This window comes from Argentina silus, assembly GCF_951799395.1.
Source record: "Argentina silus genome assembly, chromosome: 20".
Classification (NCBI taxonomy): domain Eukaryota; kingdom Metazoa; phylum Chordata; class Actinopteri; order Argentiniformes; family Argentinidae; genus Argentina; species Argentina silus.
Window position 1 is genome coordinate 5471520 of NC_139674.1, and position 27917 is coordinate 5499436.

A 27917-nucleotide genomic window follows, 5' to 3' on the forward strand; every position below is an offset into this window, starting at 1 on the left:
GGCACACTGGACTGAACCAGGCATGAAGTCCCCCCCTATTCTCCCTAGTAAGTGGCATAAGGATTATGGCTCCAGATTGCAGATAAAAAGTACTTTTAGGTGTTTGAAAAATAAAATTATAAATGCTCCAGCTTCTACTTCTACTTCCCCTCTCCCTACTCATGTAATTTGTGGGCCCCTGTGATGCCACTGCTTACTGAACACAAGCTCTGAGAGGGTGAATAGGCCTGCCTGATGCCCGTTACTATGGATCCCAGCAACAATCCATTTCAGAAGCACCAGATTCAGAACTAAATAACACACATACCACTCAGTTTGATCCACAGTAAAAGTGTGTACTTGTGATTACAGCATTTTGACCTCAATGTCCTCCTAGGTCCTGTCTTAAGGATAGTAGCCTATACACAGAGCCACATTTGGTTCTAATTTAGGATACTTTTAAAGGTTATTTCTGTTTGGCAACAGAAAGGAGAGGAGAAAAAAAGATGGGGTGGATGGTGGGGGTTACAACTTTTTGGGGGGGTGATTAGGGTCTTAGCCTAGCACTAACCCTACGCACTAGGAGTGGGAGAACTGTTAAACCTCCATCCAGATTCCAAGACTTCGTAGTGAGCCAACACTGAGTGTTTAGCCACCCTTGATAGGCCATTTACAGAACCTGATATCTTTGGCCTCTATCTCAGCCTACTAGTGAGCACATAGAGAGACATTGATACTAGCAGGGCTGAGTAGACTGTTTATACTTCATTGTTGTTCAAAAGAAAAGAGCAGCAATGCAAATGCAGTGTCCTTGCATTTAGCTCTATACTCTAACAGTTTGGATTTGATTGGTTTGACCATTTAGAAATGACCTTCCTTTTTATACATAGTCCCCCTACTGTGCCATTGAAAGGTCACGGCTGTGCAGATTTCATGGCAAGCACAGATTAGAGTACAGAACATTCTCTTCACTCATTTAAACTGTTTCACCTATTTATCTCGAAACCTATACATCTATTTTGACCTCTGTGTCAATTGCATATGGAATCTAAACCATGTCTTAATTCAAATTTTTTACAAACTTGAAGAAAGTAGATTTGAGCAACCCGACCATTACTGTACAACGTCTCGAAGAGACTTTGTGTTTGGCTCTTTAAAAAGTCATTGAACAAAATGAATGAATAAAGAATACTGGCGTCATTTTGCACATGGTCTAGCTGTTTGATGTTCACAGTGGTTTTGCATGGCCTTTAGCCCTGTCCTTGCCTGTTGCTAGGGAACTCAGGAGCACCAGCCGAGTCCGGCCTTCCTCACAGAAGAGACGCTCATTACCTAAGGGGTAATCAATGACGAGGTGTGTGGTTATAGGAAATTAATCAACGCCATGGAGGTGGGAGGGGTCGTGTCCGTGTCCACTGGACATTTCCTAGTTGTTACAATGGGAAGAAAGTGATTCATTTGGGCATTTGATAAATCTGTTCACTTTTGGTGGTCTAAAGTAGGGGGACTGTCTAAAACGCGTTGTAATTTCTGAATGGTGAAACCAATATGTACACAAATACCAGTACCAATACGTCAAAGAAAAGCTGAATAAAATCCCAACTGTTGAGCCAAAAGAAGAATACTTCACTGCTCCAGTACTTATGCAGGGCACCATAATGACACGTTACATGTTCAAATGCATTTGGCTGTTATTGAAATGGATCCTGTACAACAGCAGGTTAAGATTTGTATTCTGCTCTATGTGGACTGTGGAAGAGATAGAGGTTTTCACATTACAGGTATTGTCTCAGTGGGAGGGTTGATTGACAGTTCATAAAAGGAGAGGCCCACATGCATTTCCTGTTTCCTGATTAAGGAAACCACAGGCTAGGATCCCCTGCTGTGTGCGTGTGTGTGTGCGTGTGCGTGTGTATGCGTGTGCACATGCTTATGACAGAGAGAGGGAGATTCCTATGACTCTGTATCGAGTATGAGTCTGTACCAGGGTTACTTGTCTCCTGTCTTTGTCTGGTTCCATGAGGGGGGTAGAGACAGGAGGGTGGATTGGCACTGTGGCTCTCTGACCCTGTGGTCCAGATGAAAACTCTGTGACACTCTCTCCTCTCTCTGGGTTTAGGGAAGCCTGATGTCACATGAGACGGGGCCTTGAAATGAAGCTGTGTGAGGTGCTATTGAGGATAAGCTTTATGCTGCTAGTGGACAGAAGGCTGTCTTCTCCGGCCGCCTCAGCATTCTGTTCCACTGAGGGCGTCTGAGGACAAAGTCTCAGAGAGAGGGACTGGGCTGTGAGGCAGACAAGTGGTCCCTAACCACTGATAGATTGTCAGATATGTTGTCATCCTGTAACGTCCCGCCCTGTTCCTTAGTTTATGTTTGTCTTTGTTTCATGTTATTTCATTTATTGTTTCCTGTTTATTTCTGTGTTACCTTGTCTCTCATTTCAAACACTTCACCACCTGCCCTTGTGTGTTCCCCGCCTGTGTGATTGTCTGCCCCGCCCTGATTGGCTTCATCTGTTCCTCATCATCCTTCCCTGTGTGTTTAGTCTGTGTGTTCCCCTGTCTCTGTGCCAGTTCATCTTTGTACCTTGTGTCAAGCATTCCAGTGATTTTTCCTAGTGTTGAGTATTCCTGGTTATTTTGATCTCTGATAGTGTTTCTGACTTTGCTTTTCACCTACCCCTTTTCTGATTATCTGCCTACCCATTGAATGCTTACCTGTGTACCAAACCTTTTTTGATAGTAAAGACTATTCTATTGGATTTAAGTTTTTGGCGTGCATTTAGGTCCTCTGCCTAAGTACTCCAGTCATTCCACATCCCCCTTATAGTAAAGGTTAAGAGTGTGTGTAGGGTAATCTGATCCCAGACCTGTGGTGAATGGCAATCTCTACCTTGACGGATGGTAGATAAGAAAAGCTCAGGTATCAGTTACATGCGTCCCATAACTGAGGGCTGGTTGTGGGCAATTAAACAGTGCTCCTTCCTGTCTCCTTTGGTAAGAGCACTGGTATTAGGGATAGTTTACACAGCTCTATTGACGTGCATCTTAGTTGAAAAGTATATGGGTGAGTGAGTGAATAAGTTAGTGCCTTTTGATACGTTTACGTAACACAATCAAACTGTGTCGCCTGAGAGGATGTGCAGTCATTCATGGAACACAGGCAGAGAGGGGTTGGTTGTGCACTTTCCTGGTAACCCGGCCCCGCTGTGACAAGCATCGATCTGTATGGCGAGCGGTGGTGGTAGTCCAGGATATTGAACTCCAGGCAACACAGCTGGTTGTCAATAATGTTGACACTGACTGGGGCTACAGACTGACACGGCTGTCATGGAAACAGTGCTGAGACAGCAAGCCAGCCACAATCTCACAGGGAGATGTTGGTTTCATTATGTTCTCACAGACCAGCCCATCAGGTCAGAGAAAGCCACCTCGGGGGGTCAGAGGAGAGTCCTCAAATGGCTTTGAGGTGCTTTACCTCCCCGCTGGCAAACACAGACTAGTAGTCCCCTGGTGTGTTTCGTTTGGTTGTTTTGTCCTGTTCTCCCATGGTTTTCTGTCTTATCTCTTGTAACTCTATCCACGGGTAGGGTCAGTCAGTAGGCTACAGCAGTCATATGGAGAAGACGGCTCTGTTTTGTTGTGCTGTTGTTTTTGTCCCACACTGCTCTGTGGTTTTGTGTTCCCTCAACTGATCTTTCTCAGACCTCCTCAACCACCACAGCCCCTCCCCATGGGTGTAACCAGACACTCTGCAATGACATGACAATGCTGTGTTCACCAATGGGCTCTTCTTGTCCCACATCTACTCCCTTTATTGATGAACACACAACTTTTCAGGTGTCATCGTACAATGACCCGATATCATTTATCATCCCCTCGGCCACATTTTGTCTGATAATAGGCTCAGTGAACGTTCTGGTACCAGATTGTTGTTCCATCCAGGATCCAGGTACAGTGTCCTGTGTGAGGAGAGTGAAGCATTTTTTCTTCTTTTGGTTTGGATTTGAAATCATAGGGTTGATCACAATGGCTTCCCTGACTTTCATTGACGTCTCTTTGGTCCTCATGTTGACGGACACCAATAGCAGACTCCAAATGAAAACGCAATACTAGACATTGACAGCTCTCTTATGACTGCACGCATGATGTGACAGAACACACCTGACAAACCAGAAACACCTGTCAAGCCAATTATCCCATCACTTTTGGGTACCCTGAAATAGGGGGACCATGCATAAAGTGTTGTAATTTCTGAATGATGAAAGCAATATGTACACAAATACCATGAAACAAAAGCTTTGTGAAATCTCTACTTAAACCTCATCGTAATTGTTTGATTTCAAATCCAAACTGTTGGAGTGTAGAGCCAAAAGAAGAAACAAATCTCTATTGTCCCTTAACGTACGCAGGGCACTGTATATTGATTTGCTTCACATATCAGCCATACTGGTTTCATGAAGGGGAAATGATCCTGGATCTGTTCTGCTCTCATGTCTGTATGAGAAACAGTATGTCTCGGTCTTTGCAACCTCAGTAGCAGTGAGAGGAGGTGGGCGAGTCTCATTTCTCCCCTGTTGTCTCCCCAGTTAGCCAGCCAGCCAGTAGAAGGACTGCTGCCTGGAAACCAGCCCCTCTGTTCTATTATCCTCACTGCAGAGGGAAGGACTCTCACATACACGTCCTTCATTATCAACAGGTTGTTTTCACAAAGCCACAGGGTAGCACAAGAGAGCACACACTCATATGCACACACACACACACACACACACACACAAACACAGATGCACACAGACACATGCACTCACTCACTCACTCTCACACACACACACACACATGCATACATGCACGCACGCACAGACACACAAATGCAGAATAGCGGCGGAACTCAACATGCAAAAGACAACTGTATCGACCACAAAAATGTGGTCAAACAAATGAAATGCAGATCCTGCATAAATTAAAGATAATCTCACTTAATTTATGGTAATTTATTCGAGGGGATAACAAGAAGGAACACCAAGTAGCATGTTATTGTGTGTTTTAAGTCCTGCCCCCAGATTAGAGTGGAAGTATCCAAGGGTGCACATAGTGTGTGTAGACCAGCGTGTGACAGCCAATGCTCTGCTTCCTTCTCAGGGAGAGGAGGAGACAGAAACTTGGTCAAAACAGTAGCCTAGATCGACATTCCTACACTGACGTATTGGGGCCCTGACTACAATTGCATGAATAAGGTCTATTCAGATCAACACTAATACAGTATAACTAATTGATAGACGAGTGAAGTGCACAGTAAGCCTTATTATTTCAGACCTCATGGACCACACGCTGATTCTCAAACCCATTCCAGCTGTTTCAGGAGGTAGTAATCCTGCCATTACGACTCCCTCTGGCATTATAGTTATTTACCCTAATTTAATTTGATTGCAGTGTAATGTTTGTCATTGAATCACAAAAACAAAACCGAGCTTTCCTTGGTTTAGCCGTTCTCAATGGATGCAATTGCTCCCTTACCACTGAACACTTACTATCACCGTACAGTGAGTGAGTGAGTCCAACAATCCGTTGTTTCCCTCTCTGCGTTTATGTGGGGTAGTGAGCGACGCGCCTACCCAATCCCCCTTGTATGCCAAGCGAGTGTACTTGAGTGAGTGGAACCAGTCCGTTCCGAGCGGAGGAGAGTGAATGTCAGGGAGAGGTAGGGGCACAACACAGTCGGCATGAGGCGAGCATAGCATCTTTACGCACCAGGATTGCATTTGATCTTTAAAACAAACATTTATTTTTTTGTTTTTTTCCTATCAACCATTTTTTTGTGTGCTAATATTGGAGACTTTGGAGACGGCTGTAACCAGAGTGAATATGTTGATCGCGCAGCTTCTGAGCATCTGTCAATTAGGTAAGGAATCAGAATGTTGATTGATTGTATATTGCGTACAATGCAGGTAAACTTGCAGAACGTATTAAGTTGAGGCACTGTGCTTTTTTGAAATGCATTCTCCCTTAATTCAATCGCATCCATAAAACGTAGCCATATTTAAGACTAATTTGTTGTATGCCAAACAAATCGACACTGTCAGGGTGCATACAATTATACAACAATTACATGTGTCACACAATAGTACATTGCGAGAAGAACATTTGCCCCCCTTGTCTCATGAGAACTTGGTGATGTTCCAACTCAGTCATCCTATTTTCAACCCTCCACAGGCAACTACTAGACTACAGAAGGCACACTGTTGTTTTATTCAAGACATTATAGGGTTGTTATTGGGAAAAGCTTTTGATTACTGTAATCTGTCAGTGGATCAATGTCTCTCATAGTTCCCCTCCCTAAGGAGGTTCTCTAAAGGATGTTAAAGGAGAATTTCTATTGACATTTTAAGATGCCCATTCAGAGAGCCTGTTGAAAGCTTGGGTATTGATTCGTTATTAAATTCAATTTATTCCTATTATCTTGTTTTCCATTGTTTTCCCAGTGAAGTCAGGGAAACAGCCTTAGTTACAGACTGACATTTAAGATGACTTAATGGAAGTCTAGCTGGTTACAAATTGACGGTACTGGAAAAAGAACATTGTGCTTTTGAGATGTATTTATGACCATGTGCATTAGATAGGATAAAATAAGGAAGTACACTTTATTAATCTCCAAATGGGAAATTTGATTTATATATAATCTGCTTGTACAATATGTTATGTCATCTGCATTAATAGCTTTCCAAGTTGTTATGTGTGATCCGAAGGATGGAATGTTTTGCTCATAGGGTGGGAATTGTGACAGCAATTCATTGGAGGGAAATGAAATAGCCCATCTCCAGCCATCTGTCCCTCAATATGCCAGGCCACCATACAGGAGCACACACACACACACACACACACACACACACTATATATCATATGTGGCCTACATATTGTACAGTATACACACTATATCCAATAATATCGTATCAACTAACATATGCTAAAAAACTGTTTTGAGCCGTGCAAGTGACTTCACCCCTGCCTGTTCCACCAGCAGCTGTTCTGTGAACTGTGTATCAGCGAGCACGAGGGGGCTGAGAGGATGTGGGCATGGTGGCTACACAATGCAATGATTATGAGGAGAACCCAGCCCACTGATGGAGAGTTCATATGCGTGAGAGCATCACACTGATATCCTCACTGGTTAAAGCCAGCAGTGCTCTCTCTCTCTGTGTGTGTGTGTGTGTGTGTGTGTGTGTGTGTGTGTGTGTGTGTGTGTGTGTGTGTGTGTGTCTGTGTATCTGTGTGTATCTGTGTGTGTGTGTGTGTCTGTGTGTGTGTGTGTGTGTGTGTGCGTGCGCGCGTGTGCGTGCGCATGCATGCAGAGAGCCCACAGCAGTCGCTTCCTCTCAGTGGGGCATCTGATCAGCTCTCTGCTCTCACACTTTCCTGCTTGTATGAGCAAAACAGACTAGTGATGAGGTTGACCTGTCATGTATCTAAAACTGTGATCCTGTCGATGGAGAGGGCATGGAGGAAAGCTATCGAATGATGGGATTAAAAGATTGATTTCTCACACTTTACTCTGTGTGTGTGCAATTGCAATGTGGGTGGGGGTGGGGGGTGGGCGGGGGGGATGGGGAGGGGGTGGGCGGGGGGGGGGATTAGGTATTATTCAGCCATGCAGCTCAGATGCTCATTTTATCTGCATGGGAAACCTTTTGCCATTCTTGGCACACATTTACAACACCAGCAAATGGTTTATGTTACCTATTTTACGAGCTGTAGCAACAGCCTATGTGGGTCTGTAACTACCCTGCATGGATTTGTTGATGTGTGTGTGCTGTTATAGGATTCCACCATCAGTAATTAGGAGAGTTGCTGGGCTCTAAACCGTGGAGCTTAATTGGTATTTGGCAGCGAGTCCCTGCAGGTTCCTTTGAACCTTTACAAACTTATATGGAATAAAAGCACACAAAAAACCAGACCAGTATCCAAGGCTATAGCGATACATGTTACAAGGTAGAATGGGAGGCTTCAACCGAATAGTAATGTATTGCTGCTGCTGAAAATGTTTAGCTGAAGAGTTAAACAACAAAACTGTGGCCTGAGTTTGCACTGCTTATAAAGCCTGTATTAGCCATTCATAGAAGGTGTTATTCACTGGTAGTATTAGTAGTTTACCTTATTAATGCAATGCCATCTCCTAAAAACCATAAGTGGATGATAGTTCTGCATATTAGGCGAAGCTAATTAGCCATCAGGTTTGACCCCTGAAAGGAGGTCATGTTTATCAGTCTATTAGCCCCACGGGTAATTATGTCATCCTATGAAGTGCTGCTTACGTAATGAGGAGGTAAAAAGGTAAATCGATTCAGAAATCAGCGATGCTTCAGCAGACCCATATGACTGGTTCACTAACATGACAGACTCTCCTGTATCAGATTAGATTCGTTTTCTATTTTGCCCAAAATTGTTAACTTAGTTTAGAGCGAAATATTTTAGCCATCCTGGTGGATATACTGTAGTCTCCTGTTTTTATTTTGTATGTGTCTGCAGGATAAATTAGAAGCGAGTGTGTGTGTGTGTGTGTGTGTGTGTGTGTGTGTGTGTGTGTGTGTGTGTGTGTGTGTGTGTGTGTGTGTGTGTGTGTGTGTGTGTGTGTGTGTGTGTGTGTGTGTGTGTGTAGCGGATGGCTTGAGCGATATCAAGCAGCAATGTTGCCTTCCAGAGTCTTACTGTTGCTGTTGGCCCTGACCCAACAATGGCTTGACCCTTCTTTCTTACTCAGACTCTGTGTCGAGGGACAGAATAGGCCTGAAGTACTTCATGCTGAGTCGCTTGTTTCTTACCATTTTCACACTCTGTCATTTTTTTGTCAGTCATGGCGACAATTAACCAGTGGGGATCTATCTAGTGCGACTATTAATATAACTAATTATGTCGATCATTAAGGTTACAATGCACAGCCAAAAGACAGGAATCTGTATCGGTAGCCATGGTAACATGGATGAAATAGTGGGTTAAGATGAAACAGTCGACAGGAACAGCTCATTCCTCTCCCTGCAAGTTGCTGTGTTTTGGGTTTAGATCGTGTATGTGATGTATAGATGCATTGATGTACTTTATACCCAGAGGGAATGTTGATCGTTCACATTTTCCTATGCAGCATTGTTTCAGGTGGATGTGTAACTAGGCCAGCAGAGTACCGCTCAGCTTGGCTCAGCTCAGCTGGGCTCTGTAGTGTAATTAGGATGTACTTGCAGTCAGTAGAGCTACAGTAGGATCTGCAAAGAGACAGAGGAGTCTGTATGCAGTTCCACAGCACTGGGCCTGCCTGCTGTCTGTAGTCCTGCCTGCAACAGCCTTGGCTGGTGACACAAGCAGAGTCTGTCTGTCTGTCTGTCTGTCTGTCTGTTTGTCTGTCTGTCCTCAGAGGGGCCTTTCTCAGCCCGTGAAATGCAATATGCTCTTTGTAAAGAAACCCTTCTGTCAGAGTGGACCTGGAGCAGCTCAGAGCTGGCTGGCTCACAGTAGTAAGAGCAGAGCAGGCTCCCAACACTACTGTGTGTCCTGACTCCCCTTTCCCTGTGAGGACTAGTTTAGCCCTCAATGTGCAAGATGAGATTAGATCCGGATGAACATTTATGTCCACAGCTCAGAACAGACCCACTCTGTCCCAACTCTCCCGGCCGTAAGCAGAACAAAGTCTTCATGGGACTGGAAATCTTGTTAAAAAGATTGTATAAATAAAGCCTTCTTATAAGAATCCTTTTTTAGGGGGAGGAAAAAAGTAGAATTGGCACATCTTACCACGGAGAGAGGAGAGATTTGGATATGAGTATTCAGAATATTTTGATAGCCACCTTGTTGATGAAACTGAAATCACAACAGTATTAAATAATTGATTCCTAGCCTGTCTTTAAAACCTTTACTTTTGCTTCTTTGCTTTTTTCGGGGGCATGTGTGTAATCAGCGCCACGCAGTCAACTGTAATCCAATTTATTCATAAGCACTCTTTCTCCAAACACCATTTACGCTGGTTGTCTGGCATGCAGTCACAGCTATTAGAACTTGATACAACCTACAACTTTGATCTCCCGAGTGAGAACAAAACCCAGTTAGGATACAGAAAGTTATTTCCACCCGAAAAACAGGACATTACATTAATGGCTGCGCATTAGGGTGGTGCCGATAAAATTGTGGATAGCTGCACATGTTTACAGAGAAGTGCCCTGTCATCAATTGTCATGAGTTCCCCCTGATACTCTCTAGTATGCTCTCTAGACACCAGTAATGGAAACAATGGATAAATCATGTCTTTGGTACTATGCCAATCCCAGTCCAGGGATTAATCCCTCCCCTATATGGTTTACCATGGCGCTGTCCCAGGACATGGGACCAGAGTGCTGTTATGGGTCCCCAAATAACTCTATTACACTACATCATCCTTTAGCTGCAGTGTAAATGTTTAGAGAAGACTGACTAGGGAGGAGGAGGTGAGTGTGTGTGTGTGTGTGTGTGTGGGGGGGGTTACACGGGTTGACAATAACAGGGCTTGCCTGTGGGCCGTAGCTGTGCAGCCAGTCAGTCACAAATAGAACTGTTGTTGTTTAAAAGGCCTGGCAGAGGAGAGGAAGAGAGACTTCAGGGGGCAGCAGGAGAAGGTCTGGCTGCTGCTGCACTTGTTGATGTGTGGGAATCAATCAACTACACACACATTTTTTTTACTGAGCTGAGAGCAACAATACTGCACAATGGTTCAAAATGCGATGTCAGTTCAAGGGATAGTTTTAGCAAATTCCTAAATCACTGGGACCCCATCAAAGAAGGGGGAGGGGTGGTAGTGAGGTGGACACTCTGTGAAAGAAGGTGGTAGGGAAGTGGGGGGGGCACCCCAGTGAAAGGTGAGGGGCTGACTCTGTGTCCATGGCGATGGGACAGGCGGCAGAGGAAGTCGGAACAAGTCAGGGTGGCCAGACGCCATGAGAGACTCTGCTGTTGTCAAGGAGTTGCGGCTGACGCTTGCTGCATGCTGATGATGGGAGACCTCAGCTGCATCTCAATACTCTGAAGCAGCCTCATCTCACAGCTCAGTGCAGAGGTGAATCTCAATAGTCTGAAGTCACCTCCTCTCCTCATCTCACAGCTCAGTGCAGAGGTGAATCTCAATAGTCTGAAGTCACCTCCTCTCCTCATCTCACAGCTCAGTGCAGAGGTGAATCTCAATAGTCTGAAGTCACCTCCTCTCCTCATCACACAGCTCAGTGCTGGGGTGAATCTCAATAGTCTGAAGTCACCTCCTCTCCTCATCACACAGCTCAGTGCTGGGGTGAATCTCAATAGTCTAAAGTCTGGTTGACATCCTCCATATTGTGTCCCAAAAGCCCTGTTTACAGATCAGGGAAGCTGAGGGAGAGGTGACAAGGAGAGTCCTTCTCATCATAGCTTGTGCTCTGATGCTGAGCAGATGGACATGGTGCATGTCACTGCATTTACTAGAAGAACCGACTAGGCCACACACACACACACACACACAATCACACACGCCCAAGTAGACCAGTGTAGCAGAGAACACACAGTTCTCAGTGTGGGTTGAGATTGAGCGTTTATGTCATCATGATGACAAACACACACATCTCCACTGCTGTGTCTAAGTGCAGTCCCTGCCTATACCTGCTCCTGTCTGGTTCTCAGAACTGGTGTGGGTGTGTGTGTGTGGGCGGGTGGGTGTGGGTGTGTGTGGGTGGGTGGGTGGGTGTGGGTGTGTGTGTGTGTGTGTGTGTGTGTTCCTCCATCTCCACTCGGCTTGCTGTGTTCTCTCAATGCTCGGGGGGTCTCTCTCTTTGCCTGATTTATTTATGAGCTCTTCTTGGGATGCAGCCTGTTTTTAGACAGACTTTTTGAAGCCGAGAAGAACTTTGTTTTTGTTATTTTAGGCCGTTCCTCAGCAGGGAAGTCCCAGACCAGCAGCACAGATTAATGATAGCATTTTTCACGAAATTGTTCCCAAATTTGCACTTCATGGAGACTCCAGTGGATCGTCTTTCACCATAGATCTAATCTTATTAAAAAGAACAGGCGTCTCTATGAAGCCATTGGAACAGTGAATTCTGTGTCCAAGGGAAGACCAGGGGAAAGATCAATCGGCCCTGGACTGTGACTCACAGATAATGACTGGAGATATCTCATCCAGTGTAGAGCAGTGGCCCGGCCATACGCACACACACACGCACACGCACACGCACACACAAACGCACACACACACATATACTGTGCAGTGTGACAAACACACATAATAGATGTCCCCATGATTCATGAGCAGAGCTCCCAGCCTCGTCTATGAGAACTGGGCTGGACTAAGTGAACAGGGCAGTGTTGCCTGGATAGTTTAAGACTAAACCCACTTGCAATTAAAATATGTCAGGTGTAATTGGATGCACCTGTGCAGCAGTGCTGAGGGTTTAATCTCACTTGCAACGTACCACTTACTGGTAATGGCGAAGGGATATGTTGGATGTTCAAATTAGACCTAGGAATTCAAGGTTTACGAGCATGCCTATATAATCTACATGCTGCATGTTTTGCCTAGGAAATCAATTGCGCACATGCTGTATTTCTACACTACATCAATATACACTACATCAATATTTCCACATCCGTGCCAATATTGGGCAACATGCTTTGTTATTTTAGGCTATGTGATATTTTCATGTGTAGTGACTATTACTCAATGTGTAGCTGAATATATAATAGCATTGTCTTGCACTCAATAAATGTAGGTTCATAACGACTCTGACATCTGCGATCTGTTATTCTCTGAAATCTCCACTGTTAGAAATGTGGTGATTATAAATATTATATTTGGTTTCTGAGAAGCATACAGTAGGCTACAGTTAGAACTCTTCTGGGAAAACACTAGCTGGGAAGCATCCTCCCTTTTCCATTCATATGGACTGATAGTGTTGGAGACTTTGTCATGTATCGAAATAAAAAAGACCCTGCCAAGCCACAATTTGTAATAAAATCCTGCTTTAACTCACTCTAATTGTTCCTCTGGTGGTTGTCTTCTTTGGCAGGCATAAAGCTTGCCAAATGTGCCTTCCAAAAACACACTTTTCAACCTACAATACCTCCTCTAGGGGTATACTTCGAAGCGAGGTAACTTTAGCTCAAACTCGGTGTTAGGTCACTTACTTGGCAAGAGAAATTTGTCAAGCTTGATGACCGTCAAAGGGGACAACCACCCAACGGACCACCAGAGTCAGTGAAAGAAGGATTTTAATACAAATTGTGGCTTGGCAGGGTAATTTTGATTTTGATACATGGCATAGTCTCCAACACTATCAGTCCATATGAATGTAAAAAGGAGGATGCTTCCCAGCTAGTGTTTTCCTCAAAGAGTTCTAGCTGTAGCCTACTGTATGCTGTATCTCTCCATAGGACTGTATAGGGGAGGAAGCTATCCAGCTAGGAAAACACAGAGGTGTGACATATAGCCAGCAACCATTGTATTTCCCAAACCTACTCATATTCTTCCAATAAATCTTTGCTTGTTTAATGGGTTTAGAACCTTTTATTAAGCTGACTCATCACATAGGCTTACATAAGCCCAACACTTACATAAGTCAACTTCCGCACACCGCTTCCCTTTTCTATTAAACCAGTACAGTACACCACAGTTGGTTTAAACCTCAGCTGTTCCCCCAGTGTTACCACCTCCAGGAGCAGGGCCCCAACTTCTCACGGTTACCGTATGTCACCAGTCCCCTGACCTCACCACAACAGCTGGACTCAAAACAAATTCTATGCTACACACCTCCTATGACCAATGAAAAACATGACGTGTGTGTGTGTGTGTGTGTGTGTGTCTACACCACTAAGTTCCCTTAGAACAATACACTGTTTGACAGTACCCCCTAATATCCCCCATTAGAATTTGGAATTAACCCTTTAGTCTTCCTCTGTCTATCTGTCAGACCTGCTAGTAGAACCTGCTCAAGGGGAACAAATGGGATAATTCCCACGGCTGTCCGTCCTATAGCAGCTGTAGCACATGAACACTGTGTGTGTGTGTGTGTGTGTGTGTGTCCGTGCGTGCGTGTGTGTGTGTGTGTGTGTGTCTACAGGGCCAACAGGTGCTCTCTAACAGGTGACACCACTATGTGGCTTATTGATCAAAAGGCAGATGAGTGGATGTTGTGGGTGCTGCACCCCTGCCCTCCTAAAGCTCTTGAAGCTCGGCGTTGTGTTCAGTAGGCCACAACCTCAGCAAACATTTGAAACACCAAATCGAAGCCATTGCTCTTATTGGACATGCTTATGTTCAGTACAGCACCTCTCTTAGCGCTGCAGCTACAGTACCAGGGCTCAGGAATTAAGCTAAAATTCTAATTCCAATTCTAAAGATTCTCCCTCCCTCCCTTCTGTCTCCTACCTCCCCTCCTGTGTATCCCTCCCTCCCTCCCTCCCTCCCTCCCCTCCTGTGTCTCAGCCTGCCTCTCCCTGGGGTGCTCTAAGCCTCCTAGTCTATTCATTAACATTCACCAGGGGCTCGTTGGCTCGCCAGCCATACGGCTTACAGTGAGACCCACCTACCCTCCATCAATCCATCCACAGTGATACACAGGCCTTCTTCATTAAGAGAGAGGCTAGGTCAGGGGCCCTGTGTTCTGGACTAAAGTGTTGTACTGGTTAATGTACTACTCTGCTCTAGTCCCTCCTCAATGACTTCTATTGTGCAGGAAAGGCTTTAAGCTCCTGGGTCTCGGCTCCCTTAAGAAGACAGTACGCCGATTCTTGGGTTACAGTATTTGGTAAGGCTCCATGGCCAACTCACATACTGTACAGAACTGAGACAGCTAGAATTGCACTGCCCTTAAAAAGAGAGTTCACCCAAACAGTCTTCATTTCTTAATCTATCACATACCTTAGATGTTGCCTGTTGACCAGTCGTGACATCTGTGAAGCACCTGTCATTTGTCACAGCAGCTTCGAGCGTTAGCATACTGTACAGTAGCTTCGGTTAGCAGTTTCTAGTTTCTCAATCTTCTAACCCAACAGCATTATTTGCATTACAAGCCAAAATGCGACAATGTTATCCGTACTGAAAGAAAGCATGGTCTGCAGAGCATCATTGTTATATTGTTGTATATCAATGGAAGGTGCAGTAGCATTTTCCAGTCTCTGGGATTTGAGGAGGAAGATATTGAGAACGAAACCTTACGAGGGGGATTTCAGGGGATCTTGAGAAATTAGTTTTATCCTTGCTTTTTACATTAACATTTTTATTTCTTTTTTTATGAACATTTTGAGGAGGCACTGCCTCCCTTGCCTCCCAAGCACAACACACCCCTGGTAAGGTGGTTCCCTCGTGACTCTATGTGAAATTTAGTCTCATGTTTTAAAAGAATGTGACCGAGGAGGAAAGAGATAAGATGAAGGGAAGAGGAAAGGGAGAGAGAAGGAAGGAGGGAGTGAGCCAAGAGGTTGTAGTGTTGATAATGGACTCATTAACATCACACTGTGAGGGATTTTAATCTAATTTGCTGCTGGCTTCTCCCTCTTGACACAGTGACTGGAGGAAGGCCAACACAGTGGGGTTCAGACAGATCTGTCACACGGGAGGGGGGCTTTAACACTGTAACACTGTAGCATTGTAGCTCTGTGGAACTGTAAGACTGTAGCATTGTAGCACTGTGGAACGGTAACACTGTAACACTGTAACACTGTGGAACTGTAACACTGTACCGTTGTAGCACTGTGGAACTGTTATACTGTAACACTGTAACACTGCCCAAGAGCTGTCCCTGACCTCTCACATTCCCCATGGTCCCTCTGGTGTGTTACAATTACAGTTCGATAAAATAGGACAGAGATCAGTGCTACATTGTGAATCCCCTGGGGCTGTATACTTTTGAGAATACAGTGTCAATGGAATATACCGTAATGGAGACTGTATTGTTGTCGGAACAAAGACAGTAACCTCTTTTTATCTTTGTTGTTTTACAGTATGGTAAACAATAAGATTATATGGACACAGCATCATGTGACCAAATTTATTGTAGGATATCAACAGCTTGGGTCGTGACCCATAGCTGACCTCTGGCTTCACATGAAGGGAACATTTCATAGAGTGTCACCATGACTCAACTTACAGAGGGAAAGAGAGAGAGAAACAAACTCTCACAAAACAACAGCAAGAAACAACAGCAAGGTCCTCTACATTCTGTTTTTATACCTGACTTCCAACCATAGTATTTAAATTAAGAGCTGTTTATAAGGAGAACCAATGAGACCTGATCCTATCAATTCTATTCATATGACACCACAGCATTAATACATTACCAAGGGCTTGGTAGGGCTTGGTAGGGCTTGCAAAACATCACAGAGAGATCACAGTCATTTGGGCCATCGGGGGAAGGTTCATCTGGCCCATCAAGGGAAGGGATCTCAATAAGTGGGGCAGAATTGATGTCTCCCTCTTCACTCTATGACTTTTTTATTGAGGAACATTTAGAATTAGAATTGGACTTTCAGCCAACTTCCTGAATTTAAACTAATTGAACCCAACCCTGTATACCAGCAGGCATTCCAGAGCCAGGCACAGCAGGTGTGGGGTAAACAAGAGAATGCCATCTGACACTGATTCCCTCTAATACTCTGAAGCGCCTTCCCTGAGAGCTCTGCTGTCATTTAGTTATTAACACCAGGCTGCCAGCTATCTGTTTCCTACACAACACAAACGCCTATTATCCTCTGACCATTAACGGGCAGAAAGAGCGTGTTTCACTACGTGACTTTGCCATTTTAAATGGAGAGGTTCGGGTGGACGGGGGTCAGAGAAGGGGAACAGGGAGGGGGATTGTGTAAACGGCAGCAACGCTGTGCTAAGCTGACTTTGATATGGATCGTTAAGTTTCCAGCCTATTAAGATCTCTTCTCTGGGCTTAAGTCCCGAAGGCTAAATATCCTTCATCCGATCAGCACAGTGACACTTTAATAATGTAAAACAGACCTGTGTGCCCGTGTGTGCCCGTGTGTGCCCGTGTGTGCCCGTGTGTGCCCGTGTGTGCCCGTGTGTGTGTGTGTGTGTGCCCGTGTGTGTGTGTGTGTGTGTGTGTGTGTGTGTGTGTGTGTGTGTCACCGTACCATCTAATCCATTCTACTGCTGTGGGTATGTAGACAGGAGAAAACAACTCTCACTTTGGGAGAATCAATAATGATGACCACCCCTTCATCACATTCTCATTAAGAGACCTGTTTACGGAATCAACCGCTCGCTGACAGAGCTGCAGACGAGGCCACGGTTGTGACGGCAATGTGGGAAAAGTCGGAGAGGCACTCTCATCAGTCAGGCCAGAATGTAAATAGAAAGAGAGACCTGAGAGGTCGTTCCGTGGCGCCCTCTACCTCCAGACTCACCCCTTCCATCCCCCGCCTCACCCATGCCTCACCTCTCACTCTCCCGCCCTCCTACCTCCCAACCTCACCCTCTTTCATCTGTCCTTCTATGTCGTGCCTCACCCCTTCTTATCCCCCCCCCCACCCCTTTCTCATCTATGTACACTCACTGAACACTTTATGAGGAACACCTGGACACCTTCTCGTGGTAGAGGTGGTGGAATGGTGTGGGGAATGTTTTCTTGGCACACTTTGGGCCCGTTAATACCAATCAATCATTGCTTGAATGCCACAGCCTTTTTGAGTATTGTTGCTGACCATGTGCATCCCTTCATGGCCACAATTTACCCATCTTCTAATGGCTACTTCATGGCTACACCATGTCACAAAGCAAAAGTCTTCTCAAACTGGTTTCATGAACCTGACAATGAGTTCAGTGTCACCGGATCTGAATTCAATAGAACACCTCTGGGATGTGGTAGAACGGGAGATTCACAGCTTGAAAGTGCATCTGTAAAAATCTGCAGGAATTGCGTGATGCAATCATGTCATCATGAACCAGAATCTCAAAGGACTGTTTCCACCATCTTGTGGAATCAATGCCACGAAGAACTGAGGCTGCTTTGAGAGCAAAGGGAGGCTCTACCCAGTATTAGTATAGTGTTCCTAATGAAGTGCTCAGTGAGTGTATCTATCTATCTATCCTGTGCCTCACCCCTCTCTCTCCTGTGGAGAATGGACCTGTGATACACGCCATAGAGGGCTCAAATCCAATCAAATCAACGTTTATTTATCATATTCTCTGGATACAGGAAAGTCTTGGAGTGCTAAGGCGCAATAACAGTCAATAACTGCTATGCCGCTTCACCCCTTCTATCCCCCGCCTCACCCCTCTCTCCCCCATCCCTCTATCCTGTGCCTCACCCCCTCTCTCGCCCACCTTACCCCTCTCTCTCGTGTCCCTCTAAGCCGTGCTTCATCCCCTCCACCTCCTCATGCCTGTCTCTCTCTCGTCCCTCTAAGCCGTGCCTCACCCCGTCTCTCCCTCCCTCCCTCCCTCCCTCCCTCTCCTCACCCCTCTCTCCCTTGAGCTTGAGAAGCTGTATTGAGAGACACTCAACAACTGGCTGCTCACTCTCCTCTCCAGCTAAATGAAGTGGTTGTAATGTACAATTTGACATGAGTGCAGAATGAGAAAGTTGAGCCCGTAACTCAGCATAATGCAAGGTCGCACAGTGCAGAGGTCTGAGTGTGTTTGTTGAGTGTATGTGTACTGTGTTTGGCTAATTCTAACTCTCTGTCTGTCTCTGTCTCTCCCTCCTCCCTCTCTCTCTCTCTCTCTCTCTCTCTCTCTCTCTCTCTCTCTCTCTCTTTTCTAGTGGTGGTGGCAGAAGCATACTCCAGGAACCCCCAGCGCAAATTCACAGAAGACATTGACTGGTCCTATACAGGTTGGTACAGTATGTACATGTGAGGTGGCAGCCTCCTCTCATCTTCTCTCATCTGAGCTGCGCTGACAGACTTGAGCATATGGTTAGCACATATGCTAACTCAGCACTGCCTGGGTGCACTAAACCAGCTAGAACCAGCCTTAGTAATTGCCTTCTCTCAACACTCTAGGCTAATAGACAGGAGTGTTGGGGGGGGGGGGGGGGTTGGGATTAGCTACCCCACTTATCCTATAAGGCCTTAAAGGGGCAATCTGGGATTGGTACATCCATGTTTAGACTTTTAAGTCTATGATTTATAGCCATTGATTCTTGAATATAACTTACAAATGCCTCATGATGTTAGTTCAACTGTCTTACCCCATTATAACTAAAAATCTAATCTTGTTTTACTCCATCATCTTGTTTTACTCCATCATCTTGTTTTACTACATTACTCCAGCCCCAACCCTCATCCCTGATTGTGCTATCAGTGTAATGGACTGTACTGGACCGGACTAGTCTGGTTTGGATAAGTTGTGTTGTAGATGAGAGTCATGAGTGAGGGTTTTGAATATGGTCAAGGGTGTAAAGTGAAAAAGATTGAGACAAGTTTATGTCAATCTCTGTCTGAATTGTGTATCTGTACAGAAGCCCTAAAAGGCCATATATCTTTTTTTTTTTTGAGATAATGACATAAATAACGAGAAAACAAAGAAAATTAACTTGTTATCACGGGAAAACTGAGTAAAAAATGTTATGAATACATGGCCTTTTAGGGCTTCCATATATCTGAGGAGACTGGAATAAATATTAGGAAAAAATATGTTCAGATGTACTATGTTGTGTTTTTCATACATATTTGACTTTCCATCCTCCAAATCTCTTATATTAAGTCCACTCCATTCCTTCTAAGGTTTTGGTGATTTTGCCTCACTAAAAATGAACTTTATGGTCATGAGTCATGAAAGGTCTTCCTCAAATGGAAATTAATGGAAATTTCTCCCTCTCTCTCTCTCTCTCTCTCTCTCTCTCTCTCCCTCTCTCTCTCTTTCTCTCTCTCTCTCTCTCTCTCCCTCTCTCTCTCTTTCTCTCTCTCTCTCTCTCTCTCTCTCTCTCTCTCTCTCTCTCTCTTTCTCTCTCTTTCTCTCTCTCAGAGAGTCTGTTAGATGTGCGTAGATATCATTAGCATTATGCTTCCTTCACATGTAGTTTCCACTGCTGGTCTCCAGAGTTCAGGGCAGCGTCACAACAAGCGGTGTAGTCTCAGGGATGGCGGGGCTGGCAGAATGTGTCCTCTTCTGAGGGGCCAGAGTGTGTAACTGTAGCTGTGCCATGTGTGGAGGAGCAGGCTTGTTTTTCTGACCTGGTATAATAGTGGCAAGGCGGCTGTCAGTGTGGTGCACTGAGCCGTGAGTAAAATAATTAACATGTGAAAGAGCACACTGCTTTGTGAGGCGCAGAGTTATAGAGAGAAAAGTAAGAGAAGAAGAAGGAGAGAAAGAGAGGGAGAGAGAAGAAGGAGAGAGAGAGAGAGAGAGGGGGGGGAGGAGGTAGAGAGAAGAAGGGGGTATACAGACTGACTCTTTAAGGAGTACCCAATCCCAACTTGAACTGAATTTGTGGCGTTTGAGCTCAGGAGTGCTCTCCCATTTAAATTGCATTTCACTTCTGAGTTCCATTTGTCGGATTGCACTTTGTACAAGCAATGGATTATCAAGAGAACCCATATGGGATTGAGTACTTATGGTGTGACAGATAAATGATTTGTCAACCCCGTTTGTCTTTTGAGCAGGCAGACTATCCAAATCACATCGTTTATGTACACACACAGGTAGATATGTGTTCATATCTGAGGCTACAGTATAGTACACAGATGATATTATGCCATGGCCCATGCATGTATCAATGTGTGTTTTAAGGTAACAGTACTTCAGTAAGTGGATATAGCAACCTCCCCCTGCCTTTTTACCCAAACCCCAGGGGGTCCCTCTGATCCCCGTGTCTGGCATTGCCCCCCCAAGGTCTCCATCTGCTATGGCTTCCGTGTGTGCGTATGTGTGTGAGCGTGTGTGAGCGTGTGTGAGCGTGTGTGTGTGTGTGTGTGTGTGTGTGTGTGTGTGTGTGTGTGTGTGTGTGTGTGTGTCTGTGTGTGTCTGTGTGTGTCTGTGTGTGTCTGTGTGTGTCTGTGTGTGTGTGTGTGTGTGTGTGTGTGTGTGTGTGTGTGTGTGTGCGTGTGCTTGCATGTAATCGCCATGCTCTGATAACCCTGGGCTCCAGCCAGCTCTTACCACGCGATGAGGGAGAGGTCAGGGGAGGGTTGTGGACGGACACTCAAGTCACAGCAGCTCTGTATGTGTAACCCCTCTGATCTCCTTCATCTCTGAATACAATCTCGCTCACATGCTTTCTGTCTTTCTCTCTCACCCCCCACCCCCTGTGTGTGTGTGTGTGTCTCTCTCCCTCTCTCTCTCTCTCTCTCTCTCTCTCTCTCTTTCTCTCTCTGTCTGTCTAGGGTCCTAGTACACACTGAGGATAGGAATTAATCATCCTCACAGTCAGACTGCATGCATATATTCAGAGCACGGCAGGGATGTATTCTCCCAGGGCACAGTTAACCACCACCCCATTGACTTACTCCAGCTCACTTAGTCATAGAATCTCTTCTGCTCCAGTTGTACCCCCCCCCCCCCCCCGCCCCCCAACCCCTCCCCCCCAAAAAAGGTGACTTGCCGGTTAGAGCAAAGGCTGACTCGCAGGACACCAGTTGCTATAGACAATCATCCAATACATGTTTTAATGCTTTCATAATAAAATGATGAAATGCTTAAATGATTAGTATTATCAACATTATTAGCGCTTACTAGCATTTAGATACTGATTTAGTCATTACACCGGTCTTTGGGCTTGTGACTGACTTCCCATCTGTGAGACTGGGGCTGGGGGGGGGGGGGGGGGGGGGCGGCTTACTCCCCCTCTGTGATCTGTGAGGCTGTGGGTAGGACTGGAGGGTGAGTATGGGGTTGGGGATGACTCCCCCTCTGTGAGGCTGGGGTTGGGGCTGGAGGAGGCCAGGGCAGGGGGCTGTTGTTGGGGGCTTAGGTAATAATGCAGCAGGGCTCAAAGCCTCAGTCACGCTGGATGGTGATGTGTGTCAGCCCATCATTACTCTGAGGCCTGTTGGTGAATATGACAGGTGAGGAGAGAGAGAGTCCCTTTAACGAACATACATAATACATACAGTATATTCAGTAGCTTGTCTATTTCCAGACTGGCTTTAAAGCAGGAGACAGAGAAAGAGAGAGGAGCATTCATTTTGAGACATCGGATGCATCTCTAACATTAATTCAGCTTCATTAGAGCCTCTTATAAGGAGTTTAAGATGCTCTTCAGTAAAAGGCAGTAATCTGATTGCAGGTAACTGCTGATATTATCTGTGCTTCTGAGAGGATAAAGTAATTGTGTTAGTGTAGGGAGTTGTGATGTCTGGTAGCCTGTAGTGTGTGTGTGTGAGTCAGGAAATGAGTGTCTTTGTCTCCAGGGATTTATTCAACCTTTCTGGATGCACAGGGGGCCACCTGTGTGTGTGTGTGTGTGTGTGTGTGTGTGTGTGTGTGTGTGTACGTACGCATGGGTATTGGGGGTTCATATTGAGTAATAGGGGGTCCATTTGAAACATTGAACATTTCCGTTTCTGGGAAGACAGAAAAGTGTGTTGCTTCAGGCAGTAAATTCCCCTCCAAAACCTCTGCAGCTACTTGTTGCCATGGTAGCGCCTCTTCAGCGAAGCAGCAGTGTGTCATTGCTCTCATAGGAGGCCACTGGGGCCAGATGTGGCCATGGTGCCCATTGACAACCCCCTGTCACTTCACTGTCGGTGGAGGAGAGGCGCGCACACACACCACACACACACACATTCTGACACACACACACACACATTCTGACACACGCACGCACACATACACATGGAAACACTCTCACTCACTCACACACACACAGAGTGCCTTGCTTAAAAAGCGCAGGAGAAGCTCCTCTCCTCTGTAACCAGCATAGTGACTTTCATTCCAGTCAACTTCACACACAATGGAAATGCTTCCCAATTCAACCTGGAAATAATTTGACCCATAAATCCTGCGGTGAATGTCGGTCACACCTGATGAACACGGTTAACTAGAACATCTGAGGCCCTGCTTACCTCCCCGGGCCATTGATACATCTGTATTCAGTTTTACTGTTAGAACAGACAGAGAGAGGAAGAGATGACAGATATATAGAGAAAGGGAGAGACCTGTGACAGACAGACAGAGAGAGAGAGAGAGAGAGAGAGAGAGAGAGAGAGAGAGAGAGCGAGAGCGAGACTTCTGTCAGAGAGAGAGAGAGAGAGAGAGAGAGAGAGAGAGAGAGAGAGAGGAGAGAGAGAGAGAGAGAGAGAGAGAGAGAGAGAGAGAGAGAGAGAGAGAGAGAGAGAGAGAGAGAGAGAGAGAGAGAGAGAGAGAGAGAGAGAGAGAGAGAGAGAGAGAGAGAGAGAGAGAGAGAGAGAGAGAGAGAGAGAGAGAGAGAGAGAGAGAGAGAGAGAGAGAGAGAGAGAGAGAGAGGTCAGAACAACAGAGATAGAGGTGATAATGAAGTCTTTCCTCCGAACATGCGTCTTTCCTCCTGTGTATTCTCATGCTAATGTCTCTGAGCTCAGACAATAGACAGGCTCATTGCACCAGCCACCATCAGGATCAGAGGCAGTCCACACTCAGTCCTCAGAGAGGCAGTCCACACTCATAGAGTACAGAGTGGGAATACTATACTGTAACAATTGCCCCATTTACACAGAGGCATTTGACATTATGTGTAGAATGGATAATGTAAAGTGCCATATGTGAACCCGTTCAGTCACGTGTGACCTACTGTTAATGACCATCTGTTCCATGAACCCCTCATCTGCTCCTCATCTGCTCAGGACTGAAGCACGGTTGTATAAAGTAGATACTGCACTCTGTGTGCTTTAGTTAATGTGTTTAGGTCATGGTAAGGTTAGCATGTCATCGTACTGTAAGCGGTCCATTTCGAGATGATCGCTTCTCATTTCTGGCACGTTGTAATGGCGATGATCCTTTATTTTTTGATGCAAACGTAATAAACAGTGATTGCAATAGTGTTTTTTTTTTAACTCAACCTCAACCGGCTTACTCTTGAGTGTGTGTGCTGAGTGCTTTAAGTGTGGCCATTATCAGCAGGCTTGTCATTCATCTCAGCTTTGTGCTTTGAATTCCCTACCATCGTTCACCTTTCTGCATTGTTCCATCTTTTTACAGATATTTTCTCTTCAATGTTATCCTCAGGGACTTTAAACCAGAAGAACTGGGGCAAGAGGTACCCGTCGTGCAACAATGCCAAGCAGTCGCCCGTCGACATCGACGAGACCTTCACCCAGGTCAGGGTAGAGTTCCAGGGCTTGTATCTGGAGGGCTGGGAGAGAGAGACCCGCGCGACCACCACCATCACCAACGACGGGAAGACAGGTTAGTCTGCTGTTATTGTCCTCTGTGGCAGTTGTATGGCCAACACAGTATCCAATAGGGCAGGTGTGCCCAACCCTCCTCCTGGAGAACCCTCCATCCTGCAGGTTTTCACTCCAACTCTAACCTATCATGACCTGTAGGACGGTGACTCTCGAGGATGGGGGTTGGACATCCCTGCAATAGGGGGATGTTTGGAAATCAGATGGGGCTGTGAGGATCAGTTACAGTATGACTGTTTCAGCATCGTATGAAGCGCTATTATGCAGAGAAAATGATGTAGATGTTTCAGTCAGTGATGAGTTTCATAGTTTAAGCGGAGTTGATGGTGGGAGAAAGAGAGAGGGAAAAGAGAGAGAGAGGGATAGGCATAGAGACGTGAGAAAGAGAGGCAGATGAATGTGTCTGTCCTCTAGATTAAATTAAATGTGTCTGGGGTATCTGCTCTCCATTATGAATCCTGCTGGCTGTCTTATGTAAATGCACCCTGGGTGCTGATATGAATCTCTCTATTCCATACGCTGACAAGAAAGCAATTTGCCAATAAAAAAAGATCTCTCTGAGAAGTCATTTATCATTCTGTTGTGTGAATCGGGGATCAGGGCAGGGGAGACAGGAGCTTTATTCTCAAGGGGAGTGGAGATGAATTAGGATGTGTTTCGGGGATAGTATAGTTTTCTTGTAATCTGTCTTCACAATAGTTTCAATTATAATACGTGGCATGAAGAGACAATAGCTGCTTGCCCTTTGGAGCCACTGCCACACAGGTCTATCCAAGCTTTACCTAACTTTCCTTTCAGAAGCAGTGTGACAGGCACATTACCTTCATGGTAGAGGAAATCTATTCAAGTGTGTGTGTGTATTACAGTGGTAATAGGTGTGGATGGAGAATACTATGTGAGTGGAGGGGGACTGAGCTCCAGGTTCAGAGTGGGCCGGATCACCTTTCACTGGGGCCGCTGCAACGCGTCATCAGATGGGTCAGAACACAGCCTCAGCGGCATGAAGTTCCCCCTGGAGGTATCAGATCAATCAATTATCCAAATGATCAATCAGTCAGTGAATCAATCAATCAATCAATCAATCCACTCTGTGCCGTAGTACCACAACCGTATATTATTCTGTGAACACTAAGCGTAGTGTCCTCTCTCTTCCCACGCACACAGATGCAGATCTACTGCTACGACGAAGAGCAGTTCCAGTCTGTAGACGAGGCCGTCAGGGACGGTGGGAGGATCACAGCACTGGCTGTTCTGTTTGAGGTGGGCCTCTCAGACACCTTCTTACTGACTGAGCAAGAGGCTAGCTAGCCTGTCACTCAATGGGTACTTCACTGACACACAGGAAGCGATGCTTATATGAGAGCCTCTGTGTCTATGACTGGACTGGACCTGCCTGTACTATGACCTGGCACAGTACAACAGACCTATGAAGAAAAGAGAACTCGCTAGAAATAATTTCCAGCGAGTGCAGGCTCCTTGGATAGATGATTGCATGGTTTAGACTCGCATACATGCAATTTCCTCTAGGTCAAATGAGGGCTTCTTGCGACCCTGCACCCTTAAGATGTTTTTTGAATGAGTTGAGCAGAGCGCGGCATTCCCCCTTTCTACAGTACAACAGACATAGTCCTCTTAATCAGCAACAACATGAAGAAGAGGTGGAGGGGCCTGGGAGGCACTGAGACGAGAGAATTCATCATGAATGTTTTATTCTCCTCTACAGACCAGTCTGGAGGATAACGACGACTACCACCCCATCATTGAAGGAGTCAACCGTGTGAGCAGATTCGGTATGTGGTTATAATCAACGTTCCCCCTGGGTGCACAAACGACCTACTGTACCAGAACGGAAATACATTACATCTAGGGGAATGTATAATACTAACATATGGATGCTCATTGTGATTGAAGGCAAGAGTGGTACCGTGGAGCCGTTCTCTCTGCTGGGCCTGCTGCCCAACGCCACCGATAAATACTACACCTACAACGGCTCCCTCAGCTCCCCACCCTGCTCCGAGACCGCCCAATGGATCGTCTTCAAACACACGGTGGCCATATCAGAGACACAGGTAAAAGACAGGCTCATCAGCTCCTTAGTGACCCACATACACACGCAGGCGCGGAGGCACACACACACAGGCAGTACACACACGTTTGATATGCTCTGTCAGCACTCATCAGATCCTCAGTCGTTAAGATTCAAGATTCAAGATTCTTTATTTGTCACGTGCATACAAGTATACAGTGAAATGCAAAAGTGACAGTGCCACAGAGTAGTGCAACAATACAATAAGTTTTAAAATAGAATAAAATAAAGTACTAAAAAAATATACAGTATGGACAGTATAAACAATATGAACAGTATAAGCAGTAAGCAATGTAAACAGCAGATGGATGATTATGTGTGTGCATATGTGTTGTGAGTGTGTGAGTGACTTGAGGGGGGCACTGGTGGGGTCATCGTTGATGATTCTGATGGCATGGGGGCGTTAGCCTATGATAGTGTGCAGGCACTCAGCACATATGGTTCAGCTCTACAGTCTATGTCTGATGAATAGTCTCAATGTAAACCTCATCACTCATCACCACTGAGCTCTGTATGTTTATGCTAATTGAAGACATAATGTATAGTGGAGTCCCACCGTGATAGAGACCTGCTGGTGCACATTACATGGATGTAGTTCAGATGGGTTCAGATGTGGTTTAGACGCGGTTCAGATGTGGTTCTGATGCGGTTCAATGTGGTTCATATGTGGTTCGTATGGCTCAGGTGGTTGGAGCATGGTGATAGTAATACAAGGGTTGTGGGTCTGGCATGTGCTGTACGGATTATGTGTGTTACTGTAACTGTAAGTAGCTTTGGATGACGTCATCTGCTGAATGATCATACATTATGTATGAGGAGGTAAAAGTAAGTGTACGGATGAGGCCATACATATACAACCGAGAGGGCCCCTGTGTGTGTGTGTGTGTGTGTGTGTGTGTGTGTGTGTGTGTGTGTGTGTGTGTGTGTGTGTGTGTGTGTGTGTGTGTGTGTGTGTGTGTGAGAGAGAGAGAGAGAGAGAGAGAGAGAGAGAGTGTGGGGGTGGCAAGGCATGACGTGGGCACATCTCAGGCTCTTAAAGATGGCCCGAAAATAGAGCAGCACTCTCTCTGCCTACTGCAATGACAGCCCCCCCCCCCCTCACACCGACACACACGCACAAATAAATAAACACACACACACACACTCTACATACATTTAACCTCAGCAGTGTAGAAATGTACAGGAACACATGAGCAGGGACAACAGTGTGTCTCTCTCCTCCACAGGGCAGGGAACTTAAAATTCTCCCTTTGCACTTTAAATCTCAATTTAACTTTCCTGGAGTATTGCTTTATTTAGCTGGGAAAGTAGTGTGTGTCGTGCCTCATTTTCTTCCATAATCCACTTTAGAGCAAAGGACATTAAAATTTCATCGTTTGAAGAATAAGGCAGAGGGAGAAGTAAGCTGATGATTCTTAACCATTTAAATGTGGTTGTGTGTCCCCAGCACACACGACCTATACATAAATACACAATGAATCTCACTCTCATGCTTTCTGTCTTTCTCTCTCTCACCCCCCCCCCACACACACACACACACAAACACG

The 27917-nt window shown here is 45.6% G+C and overlaps 1 protein-coding gene across 1 annotated transcript in view; it reads left to right on the forward strand.

Annotated features, from left to right (window-relative positions):
• Positions 1-27917, forward strand: part of LOC310820275 (receptor-type tyrosine-protein phosphatase zeta-like) — a gene marked incomplete at its 5' end in the record, with an annotated part of 44898 nt that overhangs the window by 475 nt on the left and 16506 nt on the right. Inside the window, 6 exons of the mRNA XM_083691855.1 lie at positions 18725-18796; positions 24106-24285; positions 25151-25302; positions 25449-25544; positions 26008-26074; positions 26196-26353. Coding sequence (XP_083547981.1) covers positions 18725-18796; positions 24106-24285; positions 25151-25302; positions 25449-25544; positions 26008-26074; positions 26196-26353 — 725 coding nt within the window. The remainder of the gene's footprint in view (positions 1-18724; positions 18797-24105; positions 24286-25150; positions 25303-25448; positions 25545-26007; positions 26075-26195; positions 26354-27917) is intronic.